This window comes from Pyrgilauda ruficollis, unplaced genomic scaffold, assembly GCF_017590135.1.
Source record: "Pyrgilauda ruficollis isolate IOZ18807 unplaced genomic scaffold, ASM1759013v1 scaffold15, whole genome shotgun sequence".
In the NCBI taxonomy this organism is placed as follows: domain Eukaryota; kingdom Metazoa; phylum Chordata; class Aves; order Passeriformes; family Passeridae; genus Pyrgilauda; species Pyrgilauda ruficollis.
Window position 1 is genome coordinate 16,232,130 of NW_024513654.1, and position 17,499 is coordinate 16,249,628.

The 17,499-nt window shown below is 39.1% G+C and overlaps 1 protein-coding gene across 3 annotated transcripts in view; it reads right to left on the reverse strand.

The window, feature by feature from the left end:
* The window catches only part of HECTD2 (HECT domain E3 ubiquitin protein ligase 2), a 32,988-nt gene extending 16,555 nt beyond the window's left edge, over positions 1 to 16,433 (reverse strand). The window contains exons 1-9 of one of the 3 annotated variants that reach the window (XM_041461290.1): positions 15,914 to 16,416; positions 11,586 to 11,715; positions 8,016 to 8,154; positions 6,471 to 6,573; positions 5,521 to 5,610; positions 4,905 to 4,969; positions 3,832 to 3,877; positions 2,631 to 2,740; positions 1,064 to 1,212 (exon numbers count right to left, since the gene is read on the reverse strand). In XM_041461290.1, the coding sequence (XP_041317224.1) occupies positions 1,064 to 1,212; positions 2,631 to 2,740; positions 3,832 to 3,877; positions 4,905 to 4,969; positions 5,521 to 5,610; positions 6,471 to 6,573; positions 8,016 to 8,154; positions 11,586 to 11,715; positions 15,914 to 16,141 (1,060 nt within the window). In that variant the 5' untranslated portion in view covers positions 16,142 to 16,416. Of the gene's footprint in view, positions 1 to 1,063; positions 1,213 to 2,630; positions 2,741 to 3,831; positions 3,878 to 4,904; positions 4,970 to 5,520; positions 5,611 to 6,470; positions 6,574 to 8,015; positions 8,155 to 11,585; positions 11,716 to 15,913 lie in introns of all 3 variants that reach the window. The other 2 variants (XM_041461291.1, XM_041461292.1) reach the window with 2 other exon arrangements.
* Between the last annotated feature and the right edge of the window lie 1,066 nt (positions 16,434 to 17,499).

The following is a 17,499-nucleotide window of genomic DNA, read 5'->3' on the forward strand; positions in this document are numbered from 1 at the left end:
GTTCTGCTGAAATTTATGAAAAAGCAATTTGATAAATGAAAGTGCTTAAGAAATCCATACAATTTCAAGCAGCTGTGGCTAGAAAATCTACATTTTTTCCAGTATACCATCTAGACCTGCACAAAAATTAAGTACTTGACCAAAGGAAGAAAGCCCATTCACATTTAAGCTATCTCATTATATAATGGCATTCATAAAATGTCAAACAGCTAGTTAAGTTTTCTCCATTTACACTTCAGCATAATTTAATTTTGGTCAGTCAGACACAAATTAGTGTCTTTCGATTGACTAAATAACTCTTTTTCCAGAATTAAGGAACAAGCAACTCTTTCATAGATGACTAGAAACACATCTTGGGTTTAGATACAGGTGTACTAATGTGCCTAACTCTGCACAGGCAGGACTGTGCAGAATACTTTTAAGTAGAAGTTTTAAGTTGACAGTGAAAACATCTTAATACCAATTTTAATTTTCATTTGGTGATTTTGTCTTCTCCTAAAACAGAGAAAGTAAATGCTCTAGTAACCACTTGGCAGCAGGTTTACATTTGCAGCAGTCAAATTTGCTGTGCTCTATGTTGAACTGAGCAGGGATTTACTTTTTTAAGCTGTAGTTTTGGACATAAGAGGCACATGTATTGCCTACCTTCCTTTAGATGCTAAATAGTTCTGTGGGGGTAGGTGAGTTACAGAAGACATTCTGGAAGCTACAAGTTTAAGACAGTTTCTTTTATAAATCTAAAGGAAACCTTAACCATTGGTTACTTCTGTGGATTTCTGTTGGATCAATCTTCAGTTGTCACAGGAAAATTCTGCATAGCAATTATCCTCTACTGGAAAGCAAGTAGGAATACTTACCAACAGAAAACTCTTGCTTATTACATTTGAGCATTTTATTGTAGTTTGCACTGTGTCACCATCACTATCAGTTTTCCCCAGAAGAGGAGCAGTAAAAACTATCCTCTCCCAATATGTGTGTGTGTATATAAAACAAACCCTATAAACACACAAAATAGACATATAAAAACATATACATGCCCACACAGTTCAAGAAAAATACCTACTAAATAAAGCCAGGACTTTTGTTGCTGATGGAATCCACCAGGTACATTTCACCATAGGTGGAAACTCCTCAGGTTTTGCAGGAAACAGCCGTAAAGAAATAAATTGCAGTAACCTCTCCACCACCTGCTTGAACCTCTTCTGTGAAATCCTAAAACAAACATGCTGCATTTACTCTCATGTGATCACTGTCTACACTAGAGTTTGTTATCACATTTCAATACTTTTAAGAAAACTCCTTCATTAAAATTTTCAAATTCAATTTTAATTGTTTAAATTATTTTTTTAAAAAAATGCTTTTGTCCTGTACATAAACACAAAATTCCAAACGTAAAGTTTGAAGAAGCATGCTTTTAAATATTGACAAATGATAATTCTCTTCAGTGCACCCCTAACTATGCTCTTTAAATCTGCTGAAAAATAAAAAAAAAGAATAGAATAATTATCTGTTCTTGACTTTTAGTGAGCAAAACAAAAATCCTTATCAATTTCACTCCTCACTCTGAATACTGAGGAATTCTGGTTTATTTTGAGATATATGGTCCTTTTAAATAAAAAGTGGTATATGCTTCATATGCTTGTGCCATTTTAAATTACGTGCTGCACCACTTCCACAATAGCACAACAATACAAATATATGCATAGAGATGTTAAAATAACCTTTTCTAAACAAGAGCTCTCTTATTTTAATGGTTTCCATTTCTAATACATGCTTTAAGACTGAAAACATTGATATGTCTATTGCATCCTTAACCAAAAGTGGAAACCTCATTTGTAAATGCAGTTCCAATGAAGTAATATTTTACCACAATTTTTAGCAAATCTGGACATAGGGAGGGGGAGAGAAATTGAATTACCATCCTTGCAGAGAAGAAAATCCTTAATTAAGATTTCCTAGGGAAATTGGAAATTGCAAATGTGGCCAAACTTTGTTTTTACCTCAAACAGAACTGTTTGCTCAGTCAGTACATGGAAGGCAATCTGCGTACAAACTTAGGAGCTACTCTTTGGGCAGTTACCCCCATATGACTTTTTTAGTGAGGTGCTATTGGAGTTCTTTCAAATAATTACACATCTAATGCCCTAACCGCACTCTCTCACCACCTGTATTGCACTAGGAAGCCAGGCCTCTAGCTCCATTGTGGTTTCTGTACATTACAGCAACATTACAATATCTTTTGCAATTTACAGGAGATTAAACTTTATTTAAACAAAGATCACAAAGATGTTAGTTTTAATAATACCATGTAAACATATAACTAAAAATTTACACACAAGTTATTTTGCATATGTTATCAAAAAATAACTGATAAGTAATTTTGCGATTAAGGCTTTTTTGCAGAAGTATAATAATTTTTATACATTATGTATATTTTGCATCTATAAATCAGTATCACTTAGTGGACTATGTCCACATGTATTTGAAAGCAACAAAACCAATCTCTTTAGTCAATTAAATTAACTTTCATATAATTTATAAAACAGTCAACATCAATGGAAACACAGTAACAATTGTAATCCTAGAAATGGAATTTGTAATGTGGGATTTTGTTGGTTTTTTTTTTTTACTTTTTAGACCAGTGCACTAGGAAATGATGGTCAGCTTCTGTTAAGGCTGCTATCTGTCTTAGCAAGTGAGCATAGATGACATAAGTAGAAGTGTTACTAAATTGAGGATTCTGAAAAAGATTAAAAAAAGTGTTAGGTTAATAAACTGCATAAAGGGAAAAAAGTCATTAGGATTTTTTCTTATGTTTGTTGTTGCCAGTACAATTACACAAGAAAGTAGTTCACCAAACAGCTGTGACAGTGGTAAACGTATGTGAACTCACAACTTCTAGCCAAATAAAAAATACACAACTTCTCTATTGTAAAAGTATGACTTTTTCCCCCAAAAGAAAGCCCACAAGTAGCTCAAAGGAAGTACTCAAAATTCTGGATTATTCTTTACATTGTAACAAAAACTACACTCCTCTAAGTGATGTGGTTTTCATATCAGTAATACAAACTTTTGTAGCTCCTGTCTATCCCATATCAATCCAAAGTAATTTTCCCTCTATTCCATGTGTTCACATATTCCCTCATTTTAGCAGGAGACATTCTTTTTAATTCACAGTTAGTATGTACCACCCCAGAGAAGACAACTATTGTCTCAATAAATTAAACTGCCATTTGATATTCTCAAATAACAGCAGAAACTGCTCTTTGTGTGCAGAGGTGTTAGGTACACTAGCAAAACATAAAGGGGAAATCTGCTGCAAATGCAAGCCAACTATAGCAGCAAAGGTAAGAGGTGACCACAGACAGAAATCAGACATTGTAACCAGTCAGATAGACTGGAGAAAGTCAGCCAGACAGACTGGATAAAATGCAATAATGGAGAAAGTCACAGCAATATCAGAAAGTGCATATACTGAAACTTTTAGAGTTACAGCATCCTAATACAGCAAATCTGGGAATATGGACAACATAAGAACAAATAAATAGGTAAAATAGTTATCCTTTCAGCCCAGAAAATAAAAGCATACAATTACCTGTCTGTTAGTGCATACTTTTAGTCTATGCAACCTTTCCCCATCAACTGTCTCCTATTAAGCTCCCATTCCCACCATGCATTATACTTTTTCAATTTTTCAACACATTCTTACAACAGGAAATTGGATGCGAAGTATCTCAGCTATACAAACTATCTTGTTTGCACAGTATACTGGTTTATAGATTGTAAGTTAGGTAGACACATACTTACATAAAAATACTGTATTTTTCTTACCTGTAAAAGTATACAATAAGCTCTAAGATCATCCTTTGTTCGTGGCCTATGAACAAATGAAATTAGAACCATATGGACCCATAATTTACAGACATTAAGAGTCACGAAATCATGGATGATTTTATTTTGCTTTGCTGATATGTATAGAATACCATATTAAAGAATCTTCACTGCTGTCAAAAACTGAAAAGGTCATTTACAGATTCTGACAATTCTCTAAAGGTAGCAGACCATTTATTATCTGTCTTTTTAAAACATGACAGATGGCAAAAAAGAGGTCAGAATTGAAGAGTCAGAGGTGTTCCAAAGAGGGAATTCTGCATTATTGTCTATCTCAAGTGACACCATAAAGGAGTTTATTTGCTCCTCTTTCATACTTCCTGCAAGAATTCTCCATACACTTCTACCACTGCAGCCTCTGTACCTCTTCATGTTTATCAAGGCTTTTACATAACCACAAATACACGCAGCAACAGCACAAAAAGCAGTGTAAGTTGGAGAAAGGGATAGCCAAGACCAGGTCACATGAGTTACAACAAGCCACTGTCTCTTGCTACACCTTTTTATAAATTACACTATGCATTCTCACTTCTATTACTTCATGCCAAGATGATACCATCGCCAAAAACCTTCCTGCTTTTGGGCTATCCCCTTCTGCATCCTGTACTGCTCTTTCTGTGGTGCTGCCTCACACAAACAGTATTGCGAAGCAAACTGTGCATCAGGGAATTGTCCTAGTTGCTTTTGGGGGGTGGACCATGAGAATAAGTTTTAACCTAGTTGAATTCTTAAATTCATCTCACAATCAAGAAGTCCAAAGAAATGCCCTGGCAACAAGCAGCTGAGATTTGGTGACAGAATGCATGGATGGGTATGGATCAGCCTCTTGGAGGTTCAAGGCCAGCTTACAGAGTTCAAGATGTATTTCAGCAGATTTGCTAAAAATAATTAAGTACTTATGTATCAAATAAATTGCATCACATTTTTCTTTCTTTGCCTAAAACAATAAAAGTAAAGCATATAGCAGATTTAAGTGCTGGCACAGCACTGATGCAAACATTTATTATAATTACCCTGTCCATTCTTGCAGTAGACCATTAATTATTCCTTTTAGGACTGACTTCTGAACATCTTGAGGCTATGAAGAAAGGAGAGGAAAAATAATATCTGAAGTAATTACACATATTCAGTACAAGGTATTGTGCAAACAAGTTTGCTTTGCTTGCATTTCAAGACAGCTAAGACAGCTTTTGTGTTATGATGCTGAGCTCCTAAACATATTTCTCACAGATATACTAGGTGAGTGTGGGGTTGTACCAATGGTGCCTTTCAACGTTTATACCCTGTAAATATAATTTCTAAACTACTCCTGTCCTTTGTATACTAGGCACAGGACCTACATTTTACTATTCCCATCCTCACATTTTCTTTATTTCTCACCATGCAGTCCCATCACAGCCATGCACTATCTCTAAGATATGCAGTCTTTAAAACTACCACAATATAAACTATGCTTTACTAGAAGGAAAAATTTCCTCCTCTTTTACTAGAGCAGCTGTCAGGATTCTATGACAATTCTCATGGGATCATTTGAAGTATGTTTTGAGAGATTCTTCAGAAATCATGCCTATCTGGGAAAAAACTTCTGGTATAAATGGCATAAAACATTAATTATTTTTCTCTACTTACAGTATTTAATAAGGCATCATAGACAACATTCACAAATTTTGCATCGATTCCAGAGTCCTCAATGGTATTAAATGGAGAATTGGTATCTTTCTGTAAGCCAGATAATACATGAAGCATTTTGAATATTTTACAGCTATCTTTGAAAATGTAAGTTCAACAGCAAGCTTAGAAAAACATGTTCAGATATAAGTATTTCTTTTATCAAAATGTAAGAATATAAGTTTCCTTAATTACTATGCTAAAGACAGAGCAAAACAATAGTAATCCTGCACATATTCATGCTGTCATTCTATTTTCAAAATGTAAGAGGGTTTCAAATAATGAATTACACTGAACTTTCATCTTTGTTGTTGATCCATTATCAGACAAAGACAAGAAAATTTTAAGCATTCAATATTTATTAATTAACTAAAGGTCACAGGTTATTTTGTCCAGGCTCAGGTCCTACCATCCATATTAACTATCATAAGCACATTTTGCTCTATAATAGGCAGGAAATAATAATTTAGCAGGAATTCAGAAACACAAACATAACAGTTCCCTAGGAAAACCAAGTATGCTATCATAACACATGAACAGCTATAATAGAGCCCATACCACACCTTTTTTTAGGGATAGGGAATTTCTGTTTCCAGATTTGCCTGGGCCTCTTCATTAGCATGGATGTTTTAAAACCATAATTTGTGTAGAAAGTACCTACACAGTCACAGTGTCACAAACAAACTACATACTGGGATTTTAAAGCTCCACAAACTTGAAATAAAATTGCTTAACTAGAATCAATAAATGAATGCAATAACAGATTTTCTATAAAAGGCAGGTAAGATCATGACAAATAGATCTTAGTGGCCTTGAATACCTGGCTGAAAGCCTTTAACATATATTTTTGGAAACATTTTGAAAATACAAAGCACTCTAATTACTAAATAGTATTAGGAATTATTTTCTACCTTAAATGCAGCATTTATCTCCAAGAAAGAATCAAAAGTTGTAGAATAAAAATTATGTACAGCTTTCCAATCTCCCGATGCCTTCGATTTTTCCATATCATCCCTAGAAAAAATATATTCAAATACTGGTAATGGTTTGATCTTGCCAGCCACTTAGACTTTAAAATGCACCGTAACTTTAAGCTTTTCTCATTAAGCACACTTAGAAGACAGATGAGTATAATATCTGTATCTTTCTAACCTCTTCCTTGTCATTTAAATATCATGGTATTATAAGAGAACAAAAGCATAGTTTGTGTTTGATACACCTGAGCAACGTCTTTTATTCAAAATGTTAATTCACAATGTCACAGTTCAGTGTGTTAGGACAAATAATTAGCAGAACAGAATTAAGCTGCAGCTACACTGACATGGTAAAGTTTCTCAGAGTAAGTATGACAGCTCCTAAACTACTCAAATTCACTAGAAGGTCTTCAAAATTTTCTTTTAAAATTTTTCATAAAACTTAATCTTAGGCACAGTCAGTCTTAGGTGGTTTATCTTAGACAAGGTGGTCACTTGGTGACAGTCAGTGTGGCTTCACTAAGGGCAAATTGTGCCTGACAAATTTGGTGGTCTTCTACAGTAGGGTTACAGTGCTGCTGGATGATGGAAGGATGATATCATCTACCTGGACTTGTGCAAGGCCTTCCTCTGGAAGCTGCTTCCTCACTTTGCTGCAGGCTGTGCAAGAAATCCTCAGCACGGGGAAATCCAAACCCAGCTCAGCACAGGGAGCAGCTGCCTGTGCCTGCTCAGATCCAGCTGAGGACCTAGCCCTGCCTGGAGGATGGCAACCATGGGAGAGGGGGAATGGAGAGCTGGTGGGGGCTCACAGCTGGGGATTCAAATGGACAGGACAAGGGCTAATGGCTTTAACCTGTAGGAGGGTTGATTTAGATATCACATATAAGGAAGAAGTTTTTTACAAATACTGCCACAGGTTGTCTAGAGGCAATAGTCAATAGATACAAAAAATCTGAATATGGAAAAAAATTCAGCTCTTTGGATCACCTGAATACCAGGAAAGGATCACCTATTTGGAAATTTTCTTTTATATCTCCTTTTCTTTCCCACCAAATACACACTTAATAACCAAAAAGCATTCCTTTTCCTCCCCGGAAGCACAAAATTTCAAACATGGAAGAGAGAAATAATTGCCAGTATAATCAAAACACCAAAGACTACATGGGACTTGCCAGGCTACAATAAGCCATACATATTCTTTTCCAAAACGAAATGTTCACTGCATTTCTAATTCTGAAGTATATGTTTTGCCATTTTCTGTGTGGTACAACATTTCAGCCTAGAAAAAATATTTTGACAGTCTTCACAGTAACAGAGTTATCAATCCCACCATCATAACCTGACTAACTCCTTGCCAGTCTTACTGAAACTGTTTCCTCACTTGAGATTAACAAAATCAAAGGTATGAATTAGGTCAAAATGAAAAGAATTCCAAAGAGAGGAAGAAAGCACATTTCTAGGAACACCAGTATAACTTACTGAAAATCCTTCACAGTTTTGGTTCGAATTGGAAGGGAAGGTTCAGGAGGAATTGGTGCTTTCGGTTCCTGGGGTAACATATCCATTGACATGCGCTGCTTTTGCCGTACATCGAGGCAAAGAGGTGGCAGGTCCTTCCCTTGAAAGAAAGGTAAAGAAGAGTAAATACAATGCACCTAACACAAATAAATTGGTACTAGGGAAAAAAGGAAACTCCAAGTGTTTGATTCTAATTCTTTAAAAAAGTATTTCTCTTACCATGTGCACATGCAGACATGATGGAAAAGTTGGAAACTAATAGAAAATTAGTTGGCTAACTAATAGAAATAGCAGTGTTGACCTTTATTTTATTTCCAATATAGACTGTAAATTTTTAATATACAAACTGCAACACTGGTGCTGCTTACAGCTAAGAAAAATCTCACACATGACCATACCAAAGTCCAACTATCATATAAGGACAAGACTTCAGTCCATTTTTCTACACTGTGATACAGAATTTTAACTAGAGATGACTGTGAAACATTTACAGCTTCCATAAAGAATCTCTCAAAAAAACTAAATGGGAAATACAAATTTTTTTGTCTTAAAGTGAATTAGTGGTGATACAGAAGCATCTTTGAACACTTCTTTTTAATACATTTGGCTACCTATTCTACAATTGGCAGTGCTTTGCCAAGGTCTTTCTATTCTACTCCTTTCTTTTTATTTGATCCGAGAATATTTGATCAGATTAGCATGGCAAGACTTGGCAAAAGCTACAATGAGAGGAGAGATGAGGCTGCCTCTGTGTCTGACACAGTTCCAAAACACACCCACCACAGGGCAAAGTTGAGCCCAGCAGTGACACTGGTAGCACCCCTGTGACAATACATTTAGGAAAGCATAAAAACTGCACAGCACCTGAGAAAGAGAAGAGATTAAAAAAAAAAAAGGAAGAAACTATCCTACAGACACCCACATGAGTGGAAAAGAAAGAGAAGGAGGAGGTGAGCCAGGGTCTGGAGCAGAGATTTCCCTTGCAGCCAGTGGAGAGCCCATGCCTGATCAGGCTGCTGGCAGAATTGGAGAGAAGTTGAAAACAAGGGAATGTGTGGTAAGCAGGGAAGGGGAAGGTGTCTTAAGTTTTGTTTCTGTTTAACTGGTAAGTCTGTTCTGCCTGTGACGATAATTGGAAAGTGTACTCCCAGTCTTCATCTCAATCCATGAGCTTTTTCATCTTATTTTCTCCCCATGTCCTGTTGAGGAGGGGAAGCCACAGAGCAGCTTGGTGGGTGTCTGGCAGTCAGCCAAGGTAAGCCCACCCAAAACATGAAAAAATATTTCCACTACATTTCCAACACTCATTTTGACAGTGTCTTCACAAACATCCTCAAACACTCTTACAGTCTGACTTAAGCTGCTCATTTTTTAAAGCATTTACATGAATTGTGACATATGTTTGGGATAAAAGACGCTATATAAAATAAAAGTGTTCTCAAAAGTCATACATATTTAATGAAAATCTTCTATGAATTGTATAAGACCCCTCTAAGCCTTTTTGAAGATTTGGGTTTTTTAATTAACTAAACCTCAAAGTAGTATCACCACACTGCTGCCTACTCCATTTATCACAGCAGGGAAACAAATGCTAAAAAAGTCCCATGAATCCAAAAGCAGATTTCTTTTCTCTCATGCTCATGGCAGAGTCATTGTCTGTGTGACTTAACTCAGCCACGATTCATGAGATAACAGATCAGAGCTGCCCTCAGTCCCCTGAGGATGGCATCAATTACTGATATGGAACCTTGTCCATTCCCACAGATGGAATTGTAACTATTTTAAGATAAGAGTAGTAATTGAAAAAAACAAAGCAGACATACAGATAATAAATTAATCCAAGCCAAGGTGCCAAACAGCCCAACCATGCAAATGTTCTGCTATTGAACACCATTCTCTGAAAGCAGGATGGACTGATTTTAAAGAATCTAAGAATTTGTCTTATTTTTATACTCTGAGAATAACAAGCTTTTGGATTGAAATCTCATTCTCTCTTCTCAATTTTAAATGGATTAATCATTGAGTTATAACCAGCTAAACACACTGAAATGAGGAAAATACTCTTTCTATATCTGTAGAAGAGACATCTGCTGGCAGACACTGCTTCTCAATTCAGTAAATTGAGGTGCAGGTGCTAGGCTGGTAACTTGCACCCTGTCAGCAATGCAATTTTCTTTGAAATATATGCAGTTTAATTTACATATACTAAAATTGATTTTTAATAGTATCTTCAACACATATGGTCAACTTCAGTATGTTTTGTCATCATTCAAGTTTATTTGTACATAGATTTATTTACTCTTCTGCCAGCAAATAATACTAATTAAGATCCATCACTTGAGTTTCATTGAGCAGAAATGGAAAACTTTATTTACGTATTGAGTTTATAAACAGCAATAACACAATATTACAAGACAAGCAGAAACAGTAATTTCTGGCTTCTTGCCCAGTTACATCAAGTAAAAAGATTGAGCAGTGCGTGACTGCTTAAGGAATGATCAAAAAATCTGGTGAAGAAAATCTCCTTGATAGAAAGCAGAAAATTTTGCACTATAGCTAATAGGACTAATAAAAGATTATTTTAATAAGAATATAATGCTGCAAGTTATAAACCACCTTTTTCTGCACAACTTTGAAACTGACAATACTTGTCAACAGTTTTGTTTCTAAGTCACACTACTGAAATCTCTCAGTGCAGTCTCTTTCTTGCCTCAAATTCACTGAGTGCTATAAAGACTTAGCGAGCCACAGCACAATAAGCCTGAGGGGGACTTGCTTACAGACAAGATCAATACAAAGCTGACAAATGTTTGTACAGTCTTTTATGAAAAGTCCCAAATGACTGAATTCCTAGCCCAAAAGCCTAATAAAAATTCCAGGTCTATCCACAACATCATCTCATCATCTCATTCATTATTCTAGCCTACCATACTTAATACAGAGCTACACTTCCTATCGTTTCATCAAGTATTGTTACCTCACCATAGCACAACAACCTTCCTTCTCACTTATAAAGCTATTCAGAACTTACTAATTGTTTCCTGTGCATTTTACTTTTTGCCATCACTGGCCTTCATCTTCACTGAAAAACACCATCTCTCAGCAACTGCCTCCCTTATAAAAGTCTTAGGCTTGCCTCTTTCCGACCATCCTTCAGATGGCAATAAAATAATTACCTCCAAAGTTCTGACAATTTCTAGAGACACTGCCTGATTGCAGCTAGACAAAGAATATCTCCAAATAGACTGCCGAAACAGTACCTTTCTTTAAAATTTCAGATAGTTATTCCATCCTCCAGATCTATTTGTTTTTTCTTATCCAGCTTGTCTCTATGACACTACTGAGTGATGGCTATCAGGCTCTCCTGAGGATGGGCTATCATATATCTCACTGGCTGTAATGTACAACACAGCATAATTTAATGAAATCTAGATTTCTAGATTTTCTGGCACTACCACAATACAAATACTGGCAGAAAATGGAGCACCTTCTAAACTTGGTAACTAAGTAACAGGTCTTTTTTTCTCTTACCATTTTTGATGTTGGGTATAACAAGTTGCGTAGGCGAATTTCTGTTTCCGATGTCTTCTTTCTTTTGGTTGATAGTTGTGATGAAATTGCTGAAAGTGGAAAACTGATTTTTTGCTCCTTCCTCCAACCCCTGTAATTAAGATGACAGTATGGTCTAAAGGGCTAATACATTACTGCTGGAGTAATCTTCCTAGTGAGGTTATTACAAAGAATTCTTCAATTCCTTTTAAATCAGACTGGTAATAACTGAGTAAAACATAAATAATGATTTGAAAGTTTGTTTCAAATTGACTCAGGAGGGGTACCATAAAATTCCTTTCAATTACATTGAGAAGCTCAAGTATTAATTTGCAGGATATGAAGATATCCTTGGATTTCTGTGAGGAAAACACAATACAATTAGGATGCTGTCAATAATATTCTAACTTTCTGCATCTTGATGTCTACTTTTATACTTCTCACTACATCCAGCTCAGTTTAAACAGAAGAAAGTGTTCCATATTCCTTTTTCCAAATAGCCCTAATATATTCAAGTAGTTTAGACAAATTTACCAAGACTTGAAATGTGGGGCCAAAAATTCTAACCTCTAAAAGAAGATCAATACTGACCACCTGGGTAAAACTCCCTAACGATTCAAAATGGTCAGCATCTGCTGCCACTGAAGAAAGGCTGACCAACAAAATTTGGCTAACAAAGTGGTAGAAGACTCCCTGCTTGAGCACCTGTACATGCTGTCACCAAGGGGCCTGCACAAGTCTCTGCTAGGAAGCGTTGAGCACTAATGTGTTTTGACAGCAAACAGAAGTGAAATCACACATCAGACTTTCAAAGGATTGTGCCAATTAGTCTGTTGGCTAATCAGCACTGGGTCCTATTAGCTGTAGTTATTTACTACAGAATTTGCAAAGCATAGGTGGGGTTAAGAGGCTTGCCCAAGATGACAGAAATCTCATGATGAATATTTTAATTTTTATCTCAATTCCAAGTCATCAATCGATATCAGAAGGTAGATCAACTCAAAAAAACATACACACACTTCCTGCACATCATGATTCTCAACCTCACAGTAACCTAAAGACTCATTTTCCTGATATCTGGCATCTGTGCTCTCAGTTAGAAAAATGTTTCCACACAAATCAAAACTTTAATTATACAAATGAGAATATACGTTTTCATGTAATATCCTCTCAAAATTTTTGAACCAGTACATTTCCCTTTTCCCTTAACAGAAATACACTTAGACTAAGGCAGGCAGTCAGAGTTCTAAGAAATGCATTTCACTTCCACCACAACATCCTGAAAAAACACCAGAAGGGTAATAATACAGCCCATAAACCTACCACACCGCAGTGTACGCAAACTGGTACACTGCCAGAAATTTTAAATAACTGTGGCACATACAGCTATTTTTCCATGGCTCATAACTCACTAAATTGTAAATTTGAGCAATCATCAGGACTTCTAGCTTCAAAAATATCAAATTCCAATTTACAAAATTTGTATTTTTACCAAATTTCAATTTTTAGTTCCAATTCCTTATATGCAACAAACATTCCAAAATAAAATGTAACTACCAGTGCCATTTTCAGATTAACATTTCTTTTTAGTTCTTTTTTAACCTTTGAAATATCATTAAGATGACTCCTAAAAAACCATCTGGTACGTGACTGGAGTAAAACAGACCCTGGACAAACATTAGTGACTGAAAAAGAACTTTTAAACAACTCCAGATCTGAGGTTAATCTGCTCTGTCACAAAATGTGTGCTCCAAGCAGAAAAGCTCTGTAGCACTGACTAGTCTAATTATGATTAATAAGGAATAGATAGCAGAGATAATAAAAAAAGGAGTTTTTGTTAAATAAATTATTGTGACAGCCTTTTTGACTGATTTAGCTTTCTAGGTTTTACTCCAGCCATGTCACTGAAATACTACAGGTGAACAGTTTCTTAAGAACTTTCTCCTTACTGCCACCTCCTTCAGCAGAGATCATAAAGAACAAAATCTGCATCCCCTCTTTAACTCCATCATCCTGTTTCAAGTACAGTTCCAACAATATTAGACAAACATAGGGACAAAGGCTTTATTGGGAGGTCCTGGAGGGAAACTTCATGCTTATTAATGAGAAACTGACAACCCCTGAGGGAGTAATCTAGGGCAAGGGCACAGCACCATGTCATACTTAAAAATTTTGTAGGAGGTCACTGAGCTTTTAGAGGTTAAGACTCTACAAGCACACTGCCACCAGAAAACTGAACATCCACCATTCCCCTCCCACCTACCCAAAAGGAATGAATATGCTTAAAGGGAGTAAGAGGACCAAAGTAATCTTTAGTCCTTTTTAAGATCATACTAATAACCCACAACTCTGCTGGCTTCTTAGTGGAAGTTTTCCAAAGCACTAAGCCCTCCATAAGACTGGAGAGTTACTAGCATTATACTTTATAAAACTGTATTTTTCATTATTGAAGTTAAATAAAATGGTGAAAACAAGTCAAAATGTTTCAGAGCACATACAGACTGCTTTCCCAGAAGAGACAAAAGATCATCTAGAAGAGCTTCTGGAAAGTCCTGTGTTAGCCCTAACATTGCTTACTCAAGACCCTTATGTATATAGCAAGCAAAGACTAGTGAGGACAAAAAGATTTAAAGATTTTCTTCCCTGTGCAAGAAGACATGGAGGACACTCAGATTTCCAAAAGGCATCTGACAGTGCAACAGGCTGCACTAGAAGCAGGATTTTCCCTTCCATTCATAGCTTGAAAGGTGTAACTTTGGACTGTTTTTCTTTTACAGAAGTCTCTAAATGTTCCCATTTATTAGGGAGCAAATTACTTAGCTTTCCACAAGTTTCCTTCCAGAATGTGAATGCTGACATCCAAACTACCACCTCTTTGATGATAGTCTATGACATCTCTCCACAAAACTCTCTCTACTCCCCCTGTAATATGCTACTGAGCCTCATGAAAGGCTCTTGGTAAATTCAAACCCTGCCCTGCACCTGACACACAAGCACACCCAGCCAGGTCTGAGCTCCTCTGCAGCAGGTCCACTTAGACAGCTTCTGCCTGTGGGCGACACTTCAGAGGTACAGGACGCATGGCCAGCTACAAAGAAGTTCTCCTGATTCTTTAAGGTAGCTGGAATTCTACATGCCCATCCAGAGGCACAAATTTTTCTTTAGCTGAGCTAAGCCTGACACATTTTAGGCCAGCACTTGTATCTTTATCCTAAGGGACTGGCTTTTATCATTCAAAGTCTAAGGTGGAGATATTCAAAGGTAGAGAAAACTCCTGGGCACTCGTCCAGTACAGACTTCTCCCACCAAATCGGTATTTGAATCACAAGAATACACATATTCTTGCACATTCTGACAGATTTACAAAGCTGAAAGTCTTTCAGAAGATTGGAACGTTTAGGCAAAACACAAAATTGGCAGAATTGCGCCAAGGAGTTTGCATACAATTACTTAGTTTAACATCACAATTATTTCCTGACAGTCATAAATATTACATGTGTAATCTTTTAAATTCAAATTATTAATTTAAATAAATGATAATTTAAATGATAATTTCTAATAAATCCGATGCCTATCAGAACTGCTGAACTAAAATCTCCTAAGTGTATTGCTACAAGATTAGTAACATTTTTGTTCTGTTTTTGGACTGAAGCAACTTACCACAAGTTCTAATGTTAAGCTATGCAAGATATCCAACTCATGTCAGGAAAATTTTATGTTCTGTAATATTGTATGGTCAGCAGAAAGAAAAGCACAACTCTGGTATAATTAAAAACCTGAAAAAAGGTTTCTGAAAGGAAGTTATTCTGGCAAATATCCTTCCCCCATTTTTTCTCTGCATTAATTTATTCATCATTTCATCAAAATGTTCCGTGATCTTTTTTTCAACACAAAAAAACGGGAAAGATTTTTAAAGAAAAAGTAAAAAATACAGAAGTATTTCCCGGATACCTCTCTCGCCATTAAGTGTATTAGAGCTGAAACCCTCCACCCCCGAGAACCCTTAATGAACATTCACAATGCTGCAAACCCTCAGTCATGACTAACCCGACAGAGCAGACCGTTGTAAAATGTTAACTATAAGTGGATGGAGAATTTATAGCTTCATTATGTCATTGCTTAGAGATGCACTTGTTATTTTTAAGAAACTTGAATGAAAGCCTCTCAACGGAAAAGAACATGAAAGAAAATGAAGACGATGATTCTTCCCTTCCCTTTCTCCTCCCAAATAAAGCGGCAAACACAGCAAACGAACACGGAGTGGCACAGGCGGGCCCGCGGGCGGCTGCCCGGGCGCCGACGGGACTTACCCCGGCAGCCGCGGTGGACGCCGACGGGATGGGCGGCAATTTCTCTCCCTCTTTTTCCTTTTCTTTTTCCTTTTCCTTCTCCCCTTCTCCCTCTTCCTCCTCCTCCTCGCCACTATCCTCGACTGACGGGGCCGCGGCGCTGCCCTGGCTCAGCTCCGCTCCCGGCGGATGCCCCTCGCCGGGGCCGGGGGGCAGCTCGGCGGCAGCCGGCGGGCTCTGCAGCGACATGGTCCCGCTCCCGGCAGCCTCCCAGTGCCGTCGGCAGCCGCGACCCCGCGCCCTCCTCTTCCCCTCGCTCCGAGGAGCCCCCGCGGGCACCCTCAGCTCCGCCGCTCCGCTCGGCCGCCGCGGCACTGCAGCAGCCGTGCTGCTCCCGGGCGCCCAGACACCCCCGCACGGCGGGGCGGAGCGCAGCGCAGCGCAGCCCGGCCGCCCCCGCCGCGGCCCCGGCGAGCAGGGGGAGCGCGGGACGCGGCGCAGCGGAGGCGCCGCCGGAGCCGCTGCCCGGGAGCGCCCTCGGCCGCCGCGCCACCTACAGACCGCGGGCCGCAGGAGGGGCCACTGCCAGTGCCGCCGCCGCCGCCGCCATGCTGCTCATGGGCGGCTGGTGGAAACGCGCCTGGCGGCCGGGGCGCGGCGCGGGGGGAGCGGAGGACACGGCGGCGGAAACTCCGCGGCGCAGGAACCGGCGCGGGCCTGCGGCTGGCCCCGGCGCAGCCGCCCTGGCAAGGGGTGCCTGGCCGGGTGTGGGCACTGATGGGACCCGGTAGTGCCGACCAGGAAATAGACGAGTAATAAGCAAATATAAACATAAATATATGAAATAGATGTAAATATACAGTTGGGTGAAGGGCTCTCGGGGCGGATACCGGTAGGCACGGCCGCGCCTCCATCACGCCGGGTGGTGCCGTGTGCTGCTCTGCCGGCACAGGCCGTGCTGGCAGTGGCACCTCACACCGCCCTGGGGCCGTGCCGGCAGTGGCACCTCTCACACCATCCCGAGGCCGTGCCGGCAGTGGCACCTCTCACACCGCGCTCTCGCCCCACGGCACGTTCCTCGCCGCTTCGGGTCACGCTCCAATGAAAAAATACAGAAATCGTCCAGTCATTACAGTTGAAAAAGCCCTTCGAGATGATCAAGTCCAACCTTTGACCAAATAACACGGTGCCCACTATGCCATATGGTGGAGTGGAAGCCTTATTGCGAAGGACTGCACCGTATCATGAGGAATGAATGTGTAAGCAATGTGTGGTCCTGTCTCTGATGGCAAAGCCAGAGCGGCACCAGGGCTGTGCAGTGCTGGGTCCTGGCCCTCCCTTCGGGCAGGTCTCGGGCAGCCAGAGGTGGTACCGCTGTCAGAGCCTCAGGGCAGCTCCCTGGCTGCGCTGGAGCGTTGATGTGAGTGTGCGAAGAAATACCATCTTCAGAAGAGGTGCTATGTTAAACTGGTTGCAAGACAACATCTAGACCAGATGTCACACATACTGGCATGGTACTGACCTGCCACTTGGCTTGGTGTGTGAAGCTGCAGGAGCCCTGCTGTGTGAGAAGGAGACAATGCTGTGTACACCAACCTACATCCAAT